The 17,951-nt window shown below is 37.2% G+C and overlaps 1 protein-coding gene across 1 annotated transcript; it reads left to right on the top strand.

Annotated features, from left to right (window-relative positions):
• Positions 1 to 1,297: 1,297 nt before the first annotated feature.
• On the top strand, positions 1,298 to 17,724 carry GSR (glutathione-disulfide reductase). The gene is made up of 13 exons (XM_070938479.1): positions 1,298 to 1,529; positions 3,819 to 3,845; positions 6,162 to 6,250; positions 7,177 to 7,246; positions 7,978 to 8,125; positions 8,378 to 8,432; positions 10,355 to 10,454; positions 10,797 to 10,883; positions 13,415 to 13,576; positions 14,129 to 14,240; positions 14,420 to 14,551; positions 15,563 to 15,696; positions 16,141 to 17,724. Exons 1-13 carry the CDS (start codon positions 1,305 to 1,307, stop codon positions 16,288 to 16,290), a joined length of 1,491 nt encoding a protein of 496 aa, XP_070794580.1. The 5' UTR covers positions 1,298 to 1,304; the 3' UTR covers positions 16,291 to 17,724.
• The last annotated feature ends 227 nt before the right edge of the window (positions 17,725 to 17,951 follow it).

Raw genomic sequence — 17,951 nt, 5'->3', positions numbered from 1 at the left:
GAGCTGTCCCAGAGAAAAATAGGAGCAAGCACAAAATAGACTCTCTTGAGATTCGAACGAAAGGCGGAATATAACTCTAATGTAATCCCAATGAATAAGTAAAGGTCACTTGACATTTTCCCCTGCCATTTTGAGAATGAGGATAGGTAACCGTGTGATTTAAAACAAAACAAACTTAATCCAAAAACTTTTAAGTAGAAAGAAATGAAGTCTCTTTTTGAAATGAAGGAAAAGATCATACTTTAACCTGTGTGTGGCATCTCTCCTGATGCTTACTGGACTGTTTATTGCGCATGCCTCCTTCATCTGTTACGTTTTTGTAATTAAATATCACAGAAACCTCCAAAAGCTTTATCCAACTTAAAACCTCTTACTAATTGGGGAAATTGGAGTATGTAATAGCCCAGAGTAAAATCAAGGTGCGCAAAGACTATCCAGATGAAGCTGAAAAATATAAAAAAATAAGACGGTTTCCTGCCTTTCGGCTAAGATCAAAGTTTCTACAGTATACAAAAGAACTACTTCTGCTGTGTCTATATTCTCAGTCATCCAGGTCATGGTTGTCCCAAAGATGCTTTTTCAAGAGGCAACTGGACTTTCTGGTTTTTTTTCTTCTCATCCAAGAAGAGAGCTGAAGAAGCTTCTTGGATGAGAAGCGAAACGTCTTTCAAAGAAAAACCAGAAAGTCCAGTTGCCTCTTGGAAAAAGCACCTTTGGGACCACTTATGCTGTGTTTGCCCGACCCGGGCGGTTACTTGACTCCACTTTTTGCATTTGCACACTACGTGCACCTAAACCTGGGTTGCCTACGTTGTATCCCCGCTGCGCGATTCTCTGCGCTCGGCGTCTCCTTTTGATCAGCTTTCCACCCCCCCCCCCCACCGGCTGCAGGGACTGCGCTCCTTCTCTGCAGTTCAACATCTGGCTATAGGAAGAGGAGAAGAACCCCAAGCCACCATTTCTGGTTAGAAGGTGGCTCTGCGCTTATCCTTACACCCCTCCAATCAAGCCACCGACGGGCGCAAGCAGAAACTTCGAACGCAGCAGCACGAAAACCCCGCCGAGAGCGAGGCCGTCATCAAAAGATGACCAGTCATTTCGCGCCTCCCCCCCGCAATTCCCCGCGCGCGCCTCGTTCCGAGACGGAATATGTTTCTCTCTTGCGCCTCCGCTGGGGATTGACGGATGTCGCAGCCAATCCGAGCGGCTGGAAGAGTTCTGCCCGTCTCGAGGTAGCGTAAGACGGGACCCGGGCCGAAGGCAGGAGAATTAACCCTTTCGACCCCGGGGAGGGAAGAGGCGGGATGCGGCTGCCTCGCCCTCGCTTTGCTTTCTGTCCAGTTGCCTTCCGTCCTTCTCGTCGCGCTGCCGCCATGGCCCAACTCCGTGCCTCTTCTTCCTCGTCGGTCACCACCTTTGACTACCTGGTGCTGGGGGGCGGCTCGGGCGGGTTGGCCAGTGCCCGACGCGCCGCGCAACTGGGAGTCCGGGCTGCTGTGGTTGAAAAAGGGCGACTTGGAGGCACTTGCGTGAGTCGAAAACGGGGTTGGGGTTGGGAGGAGGAAGAGGAAGGAGAGTGGGGAATGCCTGCAAATATACTCCGAGGAGGCTCGCCTGCATACCTGGAGGGTAGGCATATCCGACTGGGCTTATGCCAAGGCAGTGAGTTCCGCAAGAGCCCGAGGGCAGGGAAGTTTTTTTTTCCCCTTCACCCAAACACACCGTGAGCGGGCAGGGCAGAAACAGTTCAACAATTCGGTTTTCCTGAAACTGTTTCTGAGATTCTGGGTTCGCTTAGCACGCTGGGCGGAAATTGGAGGTGGTGATCCTTTGAGAGCGGTATGCAACCAAATTTCATTTTAATGTATGCCGATTGGCCTACGTTTCAAAGTGACAATAAAGTTATTCTAAGTCTAAATAGGGCTGCGATTTCAGGTGCCTGGGGGAAACCCAGCCTTTGTTTCAGCCTGTTATGTGAATACAGCAGCTGGGTTTTGGTTGTTATCCCCCGGGTTAAATTGTGTTGCTGCAACTCCGTGCCTTATGACATATCATCTCATCTTGCACCTAATATACTTTTTAAAATTTCTTTTTACCCTGAAGATAAGGCAAGTGGAATGTGGCTCAGTAGAACCCATCAGTTTTGTGCCAATTCAGTTTTCACCGAAATTTCAGGAAGTGCTTTGCTCCTTGCAGGTTTTTTTTCCCTCCTAAGTGTCTTTCCTGGCTTTACCCTTCTATATCTCAAGGAGGAAGCGGGGATATTTTTAATTATACATTTCTTATTTATCTCTTCCGTGTCTATGGGATGCCTTTAAAAGGAATTTAACATTATTATCCATGGATCCTTTTTTGATTGTAACAAGTTGTTCTGTATCAGATCATAGAATGTTCCCAAGTGTTAAACTTTATTTCTTCCCAGTTGGAATTATAGCTTCCTCTAATTTATGAGATAATGGTAATTGTTAGTCCCCCATCATGCTATACACAAAGCAGGAAAATAGATTGTGCCTGAAGAAATTAATTTAAAAAGCTTAACAGTTCAAACATTAAAGATGTGGTGTGGTGCTTATTGGTGTCGGTTACAGTTTGTTGAAGAAAAATGTCAAATTAGTTGTGGAGAGAATGGGTTGGCAATATTAAAACTGATGATTTGGTAATGATGCAAGGATGCAAAATATGAGTGAATAAAATTCCAGAGAAAGGGGCTAAATAAGGAGTAAAGTTTAGAATGTATATTTAAAGTACTTAACTCTAAACTGTGTTATGTCATTAAATAGAGCAGCCTTCCCCAGTTTAATAACCCATCTTCAAAAGTTGTGAGGCTGTAGTTTCTCAAGCTCCCATCCTTTGATTGTGTTTGCTGGCAATTCTGGAAGATGTTGAAATTACATAATGCTGCAAACCGTGGAAAGAAAGAGAAAAGGATGATTAGCAGCAAGATGGATGGAGTTAGATGTGAAGGAGCAGATTAGAGAGAGCTGATCGTGGAGAAGATCAATGTGGCAATCAACAGCCTGTGCCAACTTGCAGGCACGTAATAAATCAAGAAGCGATTGCAACATCTGGAGATCCAATGTGGAAAAGAATTTACTAGAATGAAACATCCATAAAGACAAATTCTGAATGCCCTTAATTTAGGCATTCAGTGGAATCAATAAAAATGTCAGTTGAATGTGTTGATTGGGTTATAAAATGGCTTGCTTTGAGAACTAGCAAGAATTCTCTTCAAGAAGAAACCAAGGTGCAGGCAAATTATTCAGGTTGCCTGATAAAAGGTGCTTTTTCATGCAAATTTTAATCAGATATAAACTATTCATAGATATTTAGAAAGACAGGTACTCATGCAGACCCTAACCAGATACTGACCAACCCAATATTTATCTAGCTAAATAATGAAATGTGCTTCAAATTTATTATAATATTATGATTAAGAGCTAATGCTCAGGCTAATGAGTTGCAGGATGCAAGTAGTTTTTAAATTATCCATATTCCCAATGACATTCTCAGGTTCACCCAATTTATTCCTGTGGAGCTTGTTGCAGTGAAAATAAAATGTTTCCCTTATCCCTAATATTAGACATTAAGGGGGATTTCAGTGTACTGCACTTTAATGCAACCCCCTCTTGAAAAATACCTTAACTATACTATATTATTGATCAAGACGATGCACATTTTGCTGATATTAAGAAAATAAAATTATTTGTAAATTAGTAACAGTTTCAGTAGTCATACACATTTTCTAAACACCGTTCTTCATTATATTAAAAATACTGATTCATGATGTTTGCAGTAAATATGTTTTTTTTTTCTTTTAGGTGAATGTTGGGTGTGTACCTAAAAAGGTAAAGGAATTTATGCGATGAATTTGCTAATATTTCAAAAAATACATTGAACTTCTTTGCTGACATTTTGAAAGTGCTTGAAGACCTGGCTGTTTCAGAGAACTTTTCCCTGAATTGATTTGATGTTGCCATCTTTTATTTTCTCCCTGGTATTCTAGGACTGTTTTAAAATTGGACAATGAGCCTCTGAACTGTTTTGATTGTGGTGCCATAGAAGAGTGTTTACTAAAAACAAATAAAAACATGAAAGTGGATACTAGTTCTTAAAATCTGCTAAAATCTGCTTTTAAGTTATTGGTGGGTATGTCCATTCTTGATTTGGAATGCAAAACAGTACTTTAGCAGACATTGGCCATGTTTAGAGAGCAAGAAAACAATCCTAGGCTGCATTAACAGATGGATAGAATCAAGATTATGTGAAGTATTAGTCCTGCTTTATAAAAGCCTTAGTAAGACTACACTTTGAATACTGCATCCAGTTTTGATCACCATATTATCAAAAAGATGTTGATAATCTGGAAAGAGTGCAGAAAAGATTAACAAAGATGATTAGGGGCTGGAGACTAAAACACATGAAGAACAGTTGCAGTAATTGAGTTTCTCTAGTCTAGTGAAAAGAAGGACTATGGGTGACATGATACCAGTGTTTCAATATATGAGGAGCTGCCACAAAGAAGAGGGGAGAAGGCAAGACAAGAAGCAATAGATGAAAACTAATCAAGGAGAGAAGCAACCTAGAATTGAGGAGAAATAGCCTAACAGTGAGAATAACCAGTGAAAAGAGTTTGTCTTCAGAAGTTGTGGTTGCTCCATCACTGGAGGCTTTTACGAAAGGACTGGACAATCATTTGTCTGAAATGTGTGTCCTGCTTGAGCAGGGGATAGAAGATCTCCAAGATCCCTTCCAACTCTGTTATTCTGTTATTTGTACTGTAAGATATCTGAAAAACAGTGTTGCTGTTTTACTCTGCTGTACCAAAATACCTAACAAAAATGCTAAATCACAAAAAGTACCTCATAACTTTTTCTCTCACGATTCAAGAAAGACATGGATGTACTTCTTGTCATGAAACATTACTTCTGCTGCATTTTTTCAATACCACAACTGTTTTCATGGCTTTTTAAATTTAGTCCTGGTTTGAGGAGCAGATGCCTGGAACATTAAAATTGAAAAGAAAATTTAATTTATTAAATCTCCATTTTCATATGGAAATCTAACATAATCCAAATTGCGTGCAGTACAGTAATTGTACTGAAAGGACAAAATATGAGATTTTAAAAACTTCAATGATTTTACCAATTTAAAATTGGTACCAGTTGAAAAAAAACCTGATCTGATTCCCCCATCCACTATTTGACCTTCACAGTTTTGAAACAGCTGCAACAGATAAATGGGGATTGTCTATTCTGCCCTTTTGGAACTCCTGTTATCCTCTGTCCGGTGCTGGATGATGCCTTTCATTCTGTTGGCTGCTGAACACACCATTAAACACACCATTTTTAAATTTTTAAAAAATGTCCCCAAACTGTTTTTGCCAATGTAAACAAGATATCAATCCTGCAGACTAGAAGTGGGAAAGGTTAGTTAGCAGAGTTTGCCTTCCAGAGTAGTGGGTGCTCCATCACTGGAGGTTTTCAAAAATAGACTGACAACCACTTGACTGGGATGATATACAGTCTTCTGCCTTGAGCAACAATTAAACTAGAAGACCTCTGAGGTCCCTTCCAGCCCTATGATTTTATGTCCTATAGTTAAGATTTACATTGGTCAAAATAGATAGTATTCTGATCTTGATGGTATTTCTTGAAAGAAGTTGACCACTTTCAAATTCCTTTTATTAGGCTGAACTTAAAAGAAGGTATTGCATATTCCCTCCTCCTCTTCCTCCAAAATGCAGGGGAACTGATTAATTGGTTGGCCAGGCCCATATGTGTTCCATTAGGCACAACTGAACATAGTGCATTAGCCACACATATGACTGTTTTGCCATCTGCCAATGATTATGAAACAAGGAGCTTGCTTCTTCATAGGTCACAATATGTAGTGTATCTACTGGATTACATGTATCATGACAATGATGAGTTATATGTCCTGATCTTCTCCAGTCCCATGTCTTAGAGTAGGAATTTCAAGTTTTGTTCTTCTCTCTTGTTGCAGAGTCATTTTGATTAGATGGGCAATGTAGTAATATAAATGAATGAATGAATGAATAAATAAAATATTGATTTATGCTGTATACAAGAATAATTAATTGAATTTCCTCATTCATTTTTATATTAATTATATTAAACTCTGGATGTCCTCTTTTACGACAGGTGATGTGGAATACTGCTGTCCATTCAGAATTCATCCATGATCATATGGATTATGGTTTTAAAATAGCTGATGTGAAGTTTAATTGGAAGTAAGTTGAGCTAAATTCTGGAATACCTCTTAAGTAAAATAAATGGATAGAATTGTTTCTAATTTGAAATTTACAGTTGAAAACTATGATATCAGTTAAAATGACTTCCAGGAAGCTTTTCAGACACAAATATCCAGATTTTTCTTTTATCTATGAGATTCTAACACTCTATCAGGTCTGAAGAATCTCCATTATGGACCAAAACTGGTAGTTATGTACCACCTAACATTCATAATTTAAGCTTCACAGTTTAATATAAAAATATTATTTTTATTCTAAATAATCTCACTTTGATTTTTGAGTTATCTGTGAGCTTTATTGTTAAATTCTTATAAGAAATCATGATTGGACTGGGACTCTTATGAAAAAACAGTACATGCTTAGAATTTAATTCTGAGTCTGCTATAAATAGTTCATATATTAGGGTTTGCTCTGACAGTAGTGGTCCCTGTGGTATACATTGAGATACACCATTTGCATTGTCTAAAATGCTGTTTTAGATACAGCAAACAAATGTTATTTTGTGTGATGTATAATGTGCAATAGGATAGTATAAACATCAAGGAAAACATTTTAAATTGTGAAACAGGACTATAATTTTCTCCATAATATCTATATTTATTACTTAGGAAAAAGGTACCTATGAAGATTTGGAGCAAAGAGAGTTGTTTTAATCCTGTTTGTAGAGAGGTAGATATTTGAGATGTAAATCTAGAAAGCCCATGAAGAATTAACAATTTGAGTGAGGCTTGGGAAACCCAACTTTATGCTTAGCTGTGGAAATGCATTGGGTGCTTGGGTTGGGCTGTCTCTCTGCCCAACCTACCCAAAAGGTTTGTTTTTGTGGGGATAGGTTGGAAGAGGGGCATTATGTGCTTCTTGGGGAAAAGTAGGATATAATACTAATAAAACTCTTTTTACTATAGAATAATTAAAGAAAAGCGTGATGCTTATGTGAAGAAACTGAATGAGATCTATCAAAATAATTTGAATAAGGTTTGTAAATGGCCTTATTTTTCACTTCAGCAAATTTTAAATTCCTTCTTTCTGCTATAAACCCTGTGAATTTCACAAGATGAAAACAGAAAGCCGTGTTGATTAGTTTTTTAATCCGCATCGAGGTGTATAGATTTAAAAAAAAAAAAATCAGAGAAAATCACTTGGGTAAAATTTGTTTTTGTTTTTTTTTTTTTGCTTAAATGACAGATGAGCAACTCTTCCTCTGCACAAATTTTAGTTTCCTGTTGCTTAACAATGAGACGGACATTAAAACTGTAGTAAAACTGTATATGTAAAATAAGTATAGTAGAGTTAAAGAACGAAGACAACTCTTACCCCTCTCTCTTGAGAAAAAGAATCCTCTCCAGGTCACTTACAGGGCATATCTTAATTCATTGCAGTTAGCCTACATTTCAAATCTATAATTTTCATGGTCTTGATAGGCCATGCTGTGAATTGTATAGTTTGTTTCTGAAAGGTGTAAGGATTACACAATAGAGGAAATAGGTCTTGTCAAGAAAATATGTGAGATTAATCTGAAGTAAAATAATGCATCTTATTTTATTATTCTAAACTTCTTTTTTTGAAATTTATCTACAAATGTATTTTGAATTGTCAATTATTTAAATGCATCATACACTGGCCCACATTACACTATGTTATAAGATGCCCTTCTTCTCTAGTATATAAATTGATTTAATTTTTAAATCAACAACTGGTTTTGCTAGGACCATGTGGAAACCATTCGTGGGCATGCATTATTCACAGCTGACCCTGAACCAACAATTGAAGTTGATGGCAAAAAATATACAGCACCTCACATACTGATTGCTACTGGTGGGCGGCCTGTAATTCCCAGTGAAAGTGAAATACCAGGTATGTTCTTTGCCCTATTTTTAAGAAAGAGCATGCAGCTGAGTTGACATTAAGATATTTTCCTTAGCATTGCCAAAGATTCAGTAGTACAGTACATAGTTGCCTTGTAATATTTCATTCATACTTTTTTAGTATACTCTAAAAAACAATTAAATAATCTTTCAAAAAAGTGACTGTTTGTGCAAGTTACATCTATTTATACATAAAGCTTAAGATGATGAATATTGAAGATAATGTCTTGTTGCTTTACAGGAGCCAGTTTGGGAATCTCTAGTGATGGCTTCTTTGAACTTGAAGAGTTGCCCAAGTAAGTTGCAATGAATTCTGAGCATTTTAAATATTCTCAATTTGCGGCATTGCAGTGAAGATTATTTTTTACAAGTAAAAGATGTAGACAGCAAACTAGCATTGCTACAAGGCTGCACAATTGTCCTACATTTCAGATTTGATGAACGGTCTTATATGACCTCTTATCAGTCCAGATATGGGACTCATCATGCACCCTTCTAGTGTTACCTTTTGCAGCAGAAACATCTCTATTTCAGTTCTAGCTCACTACTGAAATAGGATGAAGGCAGGAAGTGCTGTTTGTTCTGGGGAAATTAGAGGAAAATGTGGGGAAATATAGAGGGAAGGAGCACTATGCACACCAACTTGAACTCTGGAAGGAAACCCAGGACATAAAACCAACAACAAGAAAATCAAATACTCCCATTGAAGGATTACCCCATTGCTAAGCATCTGGCTGCAGGGCCCTAGGCCCCCATGATCAGTTGTGCTGTAGATACTGGACATCAGTGCAGCTAGTGCACTTTAGTTGTTCACTTGTGGGAATGTCAACTTCCCAACATGGTCAATTTTCCTGTCAACAAACAAAATAAGCTTCTATTGAAGATATTGGCTTCCAGTAAAGAAATTGGAGGGGGATGCAGTGCTTTTTTTAAAAAAACTATTTTTTTCTCTCATTTTTGCTTATTTGGTGATCAGAAACCTGTTTAGAGTAGAAAGCAGGGAATGAAGTAAAGTACTGTGGCTTTTCTACCATTCTTACTTGGTCACAATTAACTTGCAGGTGAATTCATCTGTCCTTATATTCCTTTCATTTTTGTTGCTAATATCTGAGAAACATCCTGCATATGCCGTTACCCTAGCTGTAGAAGGCTAGTTCTTTAGGGCTGAGAAAAAGCAGGCAAGCAGGCAATGTTTGCTAAAAGCCTGGATTTGTAAGTGAGAAGTCATGGCAGTGGTGGTGGGGCTCCCCATCCATCCCTCAAAGTGGAAGAGGAGACTGAATACTGTTTTCCCAGGCAAGATCCTTTTGTCTACCTTTAAATATAAGATGTATATGCATAGATAGACCTTCCATACCAAGTGCCTCATGCAGTGAAGTTAAGATGGTGCTGAAAGAAAATAACTTACAACCAAGGCATACATTTATGACTTTCGCAGCATTTTTCTCTCTCAATCATGCATTCAGTAATTGTTGTCCTGTACCTGATCCATTCTCCCCCACACAAACAGAGTAGGTTGTCTAAATAAGCAATCTCTTTAGACAATTTCTCCTCTGATTGACCCTTTTTCTTTCTCTCAACTCTCCTCATAAAGCACAAAGATTGGAGAAGAAGGGATTACAAGAGAATAAGTAGGCAGATAATGGGGAATACCCGGGGCTGTGTGCTGGCAGCACTGCATTGCTTTCGATGTGTATTTCTTATTGTGTGCTTGCTTATTCTCTTGTAATTCCTTTCTTTCCAACAAATATAAATGCAAATCTTCCCTTCTTGCTAATTATCCCAGTGTTGATTTAACCATTACCATTTATCCTTTTTGATTTAATGAATGCGAAGTCAGGATCCTCCTATGCAAAATCTAATTGCTTAAATTATAAATTGGATAAGTACAGCTATAACCCTTTAGGTATTTGGTAGACTTTTACACCACTGCAATCAGAAGTTTTTTGGGGGAACACCATTCAAAACATAAACATTCATGATAATTGAATCATTAAAAGAATTATTGAAAGCAATAAAAGCATCAAAAGTGTTATTGAATTAACTGCTTTCATTAAGCCTATTCATCAGCATGGTAAGTAGATGATGGGATTTGAATCCAATAACATATGGAGAAGTTTGGACTTCCTGGTGTGGCCAATATATATTTCATTGAGCAAATTTGTGGAAGAGAACATGCATCTGAGTGATATGACTCAATCCATTTTCTTTCTCTTAGGCGAAGTGTTATTGTTGGTGCTGGATATATAGCTGTTGAATTAGCTGGTATTCTTTCTGCATTAGGCTCCAGGACATCCTTATTGATACGTTTTAATGAGGTAAGGGACACTTGCTTATTCACCTTCCTAAGTGACAGTTGAAAGTACTACCAGTTCTTGTTGGAGCTAACATCCACAGGCAGAATACAACCTTGCAAAAAGGTAGAATCAGTTTGTCTGTGTCCATATTTACACCAGGAGTGGATCATTCATAGATTGCATTGCACAATCTTTCTAATTGTAAAGTTGGATAAATTTGAGATAAATTTGCATTTTCGAGTTCAGGCTTGTGAGGGCATGACTTAGATGTTCTGTGATATTAATTAATGACAAAGGAAGTTACCATAGTTAAATGTTAGTAAAGACCTTTACTTGCAGTCTGATAAAGTATTTTTTGTACAGGTGCTGAGAAATTTTGATTCTATGATCAGTTCAAACTGCACTCAAGAATTGGAACATAATGGAATAGAAGTCTGGAAACATTGCAAGGTAATATCTCTTTAGTGCTGAATTGTAATAATTTTGAATTTTCATGTACAGGTAGGCTTTGAGTTACAATGGCAACTGGGACTGGAATTGCCATTCCTAAGCAATGCAGTTGTAAAGCATGTCATGTGAGCACATTGGTTAGCAACAGCCATCCAGGAAATCTGAATTGCTCGTTAACCAAATCCCATCAATTCTTAACCAAGAATTGATCCAAACAACTCCTGGCTTAGTCCCTCTCAGCCTTGTGTCTTGGCAAGCCAAGGGACTGACTATTCAACTCCTCCCACCCACCTATCTCCCCCCTCCCCACATCTCTGTCATCTTGCACTCTGTCACTTCTGCCAGCCTGTGCTCACTGGTCCTCCCAGACTTGCCACGCCCAGCTGGTATTTGCTATCCTCTTCCTGTGACCACTGATGAGATACACACAGCCTGGTCTTTTACAAGACAACTGCCGGCTGCCCCAGCCTTCTTCCCAAGGCCACATCCACTTTTTACCAAATTGGGTATGGGCTTGAATGCTTTCATGCCAGCACAGCTGGGCCTTCTTTCCTGCACCTGCCTTCCTAATGTTGTGACAAGGTTTCATGATTTGGATAAGAGATGGGTGTGGCCTACTGCTGCTTGTGGAGGGTCAAGCCAAGTGCACCTCATAAGCGGTGGCAGGGAGATGTTGAAAGTCATCAAGACTGGGTGGCAGGGCCTGCAAGTGTAGGGCAACAGGAGCGGCAGGCTGGCTGGCTGATACAGCCAGTGGGCTGGCATGGCCAACTGAACATAGGGCAGCTAAAAGGCTAGAAAAGGGAATGATGGGCAGATGGGGTCAGTTGAACTGCCCCTGCAATCATAAGTGCTGGTGAATTTCCAAGTGCCCAAATTTTGATTTTTTGACCATGGGAGCACTGCAACAGCTGTAACTACAAGGACTATGTGGAACTCCCATTTTTTCAACACTACCTTTAGTGTAATTTTGAGTGATCATTGAATGAATGGTGGTAATTTGAGGACTATCTGTATGTATAATTTTTCTTCAGTTGCAGCTAAATCATTCCAACTGCAATTGGAAGCTCCCGTTTCATTATGTTCTGTTGCTTTAACAACTTCAAAACATTATGACTTTGAGAGTCTGTGCTTAGCTTTATTCTTTTGAGCATGTGTATAAATGATCGAAATGCTGCCATTTGAAAGCAAAAACAAATCATCATTGGGCATATGGCTTTTCTTTCTCATGAATGAACAACAGCTATTGTATTGATAGTTTTTGCAGCATTCCTGAACAGATTAAAAGCAGTATTGCATTATTATACTTTTATCATTACATTTAAGGATTTTTCCTTGTAACCAGAATTACATATTAATAACCTGCATTGTTCACTCTATCAAATTGCTTTGTAAGAATTGAGGCGGTGACAAACTATTTAGGCCCTGAGCTTTATCTGGATGTTACCAATAGGATTTTATGTCAGAGTTTTATTTACTTATTTTAGACTGGTTAAAAACTATAAAAAGATTTAATTGATTGATATATAACAATAACATTATAGTAAAATTCTACTTTGAGGCCATGAACTTTGAATCAAAAACAGTCTTCCAATTTAAAACACAAACCAATCAACATTACTTCATTTGAGAGTTAGATTTAAAAAACCCTGGACATTAGAGAAGCATAAAAAAACAATCCTGCCAAATAGATTTAGTTTACACAGATTTGAGCATACTTAAACAAAGGAGTATATATAAAGAGAAATTAGTTAACAAAACTGGCAACTGAGCAGTTTTGCACATCACCCATTGTGATGGTTCTTCACTCTGTAATTATAATTTTTCATGACCAATGCAAGATATTTGAGCCTTATCCTGTAAACGTATCTATGTCTCTTCTGGCATTTGGAAACTTCAGAGCCATTGTACTTACCTTTGCTCTTTTTCTTGAGAGACCCCACATGCAAGTGGGGTCTCTCAACAAAACTGCATACACTACACGTAATCCTTGACTTAAAACCATTCATTTAGTGACTGTTTGAAGTTATAGTGACATGAAAGAAGTGACTTACAACCAGTTTTAATACTTTTACACTGTTGCAGCATCCCTAGTCAAATGACCAAAATTAAGGTTCTTGGAAACATATTTATGACAGTTGCAGCATCCCAAGGTCGCCATTTGTGGTCTTCTCTGCCATTTTCCAGTAAGCAAAATTCAATAGGAAAATCTGGATTTGCTTAATGATTGTGTGTTTTACTTAACAATTGCAGTGATTTGCTTAACAATTATGGCAAAAAGGTAATAAAATTAGGTATGGGTCACTTAACACCTTGCTTAGCAACAGAAATTCTGGTCCCAATTGTGATTGTAAATCAAGAACTACCAGTACTATCTAATTCTAGCCATAAGATATATGTAACTTCACAAGACATAGACATTTAGTAAGGAGGGTATTTTTGAAGAAGAAAACTAGGGTTTGAGCCTTAAAATGAACAATTTGTTGTGTGATCTTGCTCTAGCATTCTTCAATAATCTTGTTTCTCAACAGATTCAATCAGTTACAAAATCAGCTTCAGGGCTCCTGGCAATAACAGTTATATCCTCTTTTCCTAATAAAAAACCTACTGTGAACACCATTGAGAATGTTGATTGTCTCTTGTGGGCCATTGGTAGAGAGCCCAGTACTGAGGAGCTAAACCTTGACCAATTGGTAAGTGGGAATTTTGTTTCTTGACGCTGGATGGAATATTAAATGCATGACATACACAATCCAGATTATATTGCAGTTGGCATAATGTGGTGGTTAGGGTGAACTGGAGAGTAGCCATGAGCGACAATGGAATGTTTTCTTACTTTGTTGCTATTTGCTATTCTGTATTTTTTCCTACTACAGAGAACAAATATAACAAATTAGGTAACTCTGGATGGCATACTAAAACATTGGGGGGGAGGGCAAAAATAGTTGATAGTACATGGCTCAGCTTCCCACCCTATGCCCCCCATTTTATCTTAACCTAAATGTTTGTTCATATTGCTTAGATAAGTTTAGTTTGCTTGAAAAATTATTATAGAAATGTTACTTTTTTTTCCCAAAGCTCTTGATGTTATGGATAGGCTGATTGCTTTTTTACTCTTTGAAATAATTTCCTTCTTTTCCTTTATACGGGCACTAAAAAAGTTGATACCTTACTGTTCAATATTTGCCTTGGATAGTATTTCTTACAATGCCAGCTTTGACTTTAATTTTTCTTCCTACTATCAGAATATTAAGGTAGACAAGGCAGGCCATATTATTGTTGATGAGTTCCAAAATACCAGCAGAAAGGGAATCTATGCTGTTGGAGATGTATGTGGAAAAGCACTCCTTACACCAGGTAACAATGTTTTAAGGATTATATCAAATAAATTCACTTGGGATTCTAAAATGGAACAAAGCAAAATGGTTGTGGAAGGGCTGTGAAGACATTGGGAAGGATAGCTTGACCACCTATTAATGCTATGTAATAAAATGTATGGAATGAATTGATGACACAATGAATATTGCATTTTTCAGTTGCAATTGCGGCTGGAAGAAAACTGGCACATAGACTTTTTGAAAATAAAAAGGATTTTAAATTGGACTATACCAATATTCCGACTGTGGTTTTCAGTCATCCACCTATTGGAACAGTGGGACTAACAGAAGGTAGGCTCTTGTTTCTTATTTATTGGGAAAAAAAGAACAGAGAAATATGAGTGAAATAGAACTTCTACCAAAACAAGATATCCTTATTATCTGTGGATTTTGTGACTGATTGGAATTGTGTTGAATGATATATGGAGAGTAGTAGGTTTCCCTATTTCTTTTGGGACATTCTCTACAAGAGTGGCTTGGTAAAGATGTGTATGCTCTGAATTTTTATATTAACAGGATGTTGATGGAAATTCTACTTATGTTTGTTTATATTACTGATGTTGTAGATGCTCAGGTCGCTCCTACCTCTGATACAGTAGTATAAATTATGGACTATGGATAGAGCCAGTTTGGTGTAATGGTTAAGGCATTAGGTTAAAAATTGGGAGACTGAGTTCTAATCCTGCCTTAAGCACAAAACCAGTTGGGTGACCTTGAACAAGTCACTACCTTGCAAAGAAAACTGCAGGGACTTGTACAGGTAGCTTCTGAGAATTGGGTACAACTGAACAAAAGAAAAAAAAACTGAATTGGAATGATCAAATATTCCTGTTGTTTCGCTTTATATTAGAATTTCTCAAGTTCAGAATACTGTTACCCATCATGTTATTTTATTGTTTAAACATTTTTTAAAAATTCAATGAGAAGTATGAACTTCTAACACCTCTATTCATAGGATTTCTGAAGCTGAAGTTACAAACTGATATCAAGCTTGGTTTGTTTTTTAAACTGCACATCAAAGTCTAAGATGTGATACATGTAATAGACCCTCAATTGATAAACTTCTGATCTTCAAGTGCTTTTGGACATGTCTTTTCAGAATTAGAACCACTGAGGTGCTTGATTGAGCCATACATGGAGGAGACCAGCTCACCTATCACCAAACATGTCAATATTTAGTCCTTTTGAGATGTACATATTATATACGATTAGGTAGTACTGTCAGAAAGCCAATTGCCTGAGATTCTTTTTTTTTCCTCCTCTGTATTCAAATATGTCTAATGTCATTTGATTTGGTTCCAGCGGAAGCCGTGAATGCATATGGAGAAGAGAATGTGAAAATTTATACAACTTCTTTTGTCCCCATGTACCACGCAATAACAGAAAGGAAAACAAGATGTGTGATGAAATTGGTCTGTGCCACTAAACAAGAAAAAGTAAGTAAAGCAGGGAAGAGTAAAGATGCTGCATGTTAAAATTGCTTTTCATGTATATTCTATTCGACGTAAGGAAATGAGACAGGACGAGAGGGTACCAATGTTACTTAATGTGTAAGCAGAGTTGAAACATCACACTTAACCTTTGCTTCTCAAATAACCTGTAATTAGCTATGTTCACACAACTTATTAAACCTAAGTCACATCAAACCAATTATTTACTCCATGTCTGAAGCAATTATGAGTTGTACCATTTAATACCCTTCCAGGAATGATGTATTAAGATTTTGTATAAAATTAGTCAATGACACAGCAACATAAAAAAATTGTAGGTATACAAGATATTGCTCCTAGTGTAGAAAGGTAGGAGCAACTGTGAAGTTTGAAAAAAAATGTCCTTTTGAAGCCATGTCTTTAACCTGTTTATGACTGTTTTGTTTTAAGGTGGTAGGACTTCATATGCAAGGTTTGGGGTGTGATGAAATGCTCCAAGGTTTCGCAGTAGCTGTCAAAATGGGAGCAACAAAGGCTGACTTTGATCAAACGGTGGCTATTCATCCAACTTCTTCAGAAGAACTTGTTACACTTCGTTAAGCTGTACATAGCTTGGCTTTTCCCATGGTGAATTAAGTTTTGTTTTGTTTTTTACAAAATTGTGCAGTTCAAGAGAAGTCTTAATTCTGCTGTTACAAATTTATATACATGGATGTAATTTATATTATACTTGAAAACAATAATTTTGGATTTTAAAACGTCTCCTTTTTTAGCTTGATTCCTTGTGACCTTTTGGACATATTCATAGTGACTTTGGCATCAATACAGAAGTTATCTGCCATTGCTTTCTGGCATGTTGTTTTCAGTGTTTCCTAATAGTCTCCTATCCAAGTACTGATCAGATTCAACCCTACCTAGTTAGCCTCTGAGCAGAGACAAAAGTAGTAAGATGCTACCACGTGTTGAGACTGCAATAGTAAAATGTGCTAAAATGACAAGCAAATTATCAAATAAGTTCATTCTTTAAGCCCAAAGAGGAAATAAAATCTTAAGAGTAGAGCAGAAAAAAACCCATTTTGGGCTATGGAGGAAGTACTGCAATCATAAACTCTATAGTAATTAGTATTTTGGTTTATTGAGCCTTGGATTGTGAAAGATGCCATTTCCTGCCTATTGGGAAATGTAACCCATGTAGAACTTAGCCCACAGGAGTTTAGTAAGAGCACTACTTTACTATTTACTAATCCATATTCTGTAAAACTCTATAAACCTTTTGTTTAATTTATGTTATCCCCCTATAAAATTAAAACCCAATATGTAGGCTATTCTATGTACCTTCCTACAGTTATTCTTTTGGATTTGTTTCCAACAGAAATTACCAATGTACAGATATTTGTAACTAAAAATTAGGGAACAAGTTTTTCATCACAAGAAGTAAATTCTACCAAGCAATATCACATTCTATAAAGCATATCAGCAAGAGTTCCCATTCAGCTATAACATTAAGCAATATTAATTTCTCTGTTATGAGAATTGAAAAATATGGGTTGGGAGATGGCTGCATCCTAAGTGATATATACAACTATACTCTTCTGTTTGTTATTGCCGTGAGGCCCAGGAGGCAGTAGGGCTGATTACTATCACCTATTTAGCACAGCCTAGGAACACATATAGCTTTTATGGGATGCTATGGACATGGGTGACTTTTGTTCCACTGCCACCTCCCTATAGATTTATATAATTGTATATAATTATATAACTATGTATATAATTACATAGATTGTGTGTGTGTGTGTGTGTGTGTGTGTGTGTGCTTGCTTCTTTGCCGTGTTCTTATCATATGCTAAATAATATACAACTATATATTCCTAATGCATTTCTGAATCAACAGCCAGTAAGATGATATTTATTCACTTTCACAAAATATTTGCAGTTCAAAATATTAATTCTAAAATATACTTGCACATAAATTCTGTATTAGATAATGCGACTAATGAACATCATTCTAGGAATTTGTCCCATTGAATTTCCACAAATACTAAATTAAATGGGATGTAGGAAGTTTTGTAACACTTGTGTCCTATTAAGAGAATTAAGCTGTTTGTATTTTATGTTGTTTACTTTACTTTAGTAAGTTTACAGCATCATTTTGCCCTTTGTTTAAAAGAGATTTTAACTTGAGATTTCAGGTGTACTATTTTAAATTCACTAGTTTAAATATGAAGTCTTTACCCTCTTGGATTACATTTACCAAACTTAAA

This window comes from Pituophis catenifer, unplaced genomic scaffold (genome assembly GCF_029215685.1).
Source record: "Pituophis catenifer annectens isolate HBS135680 unplaced genomic scaffold, rPitCat1.0.hap2 SCAF_2, whole genome shotgun sequence".
NCBI lineage: Eukaryota > Metazoa > Chordata > Lepidosauria > Squamata > Colubridae > Pituophis > Pituophis catenifer.
The sequence above is the reverse complement of the archived record's forward strand: the minus strand, read 5'-3'. Positions and strand labels throughout refer to the sequence as shown.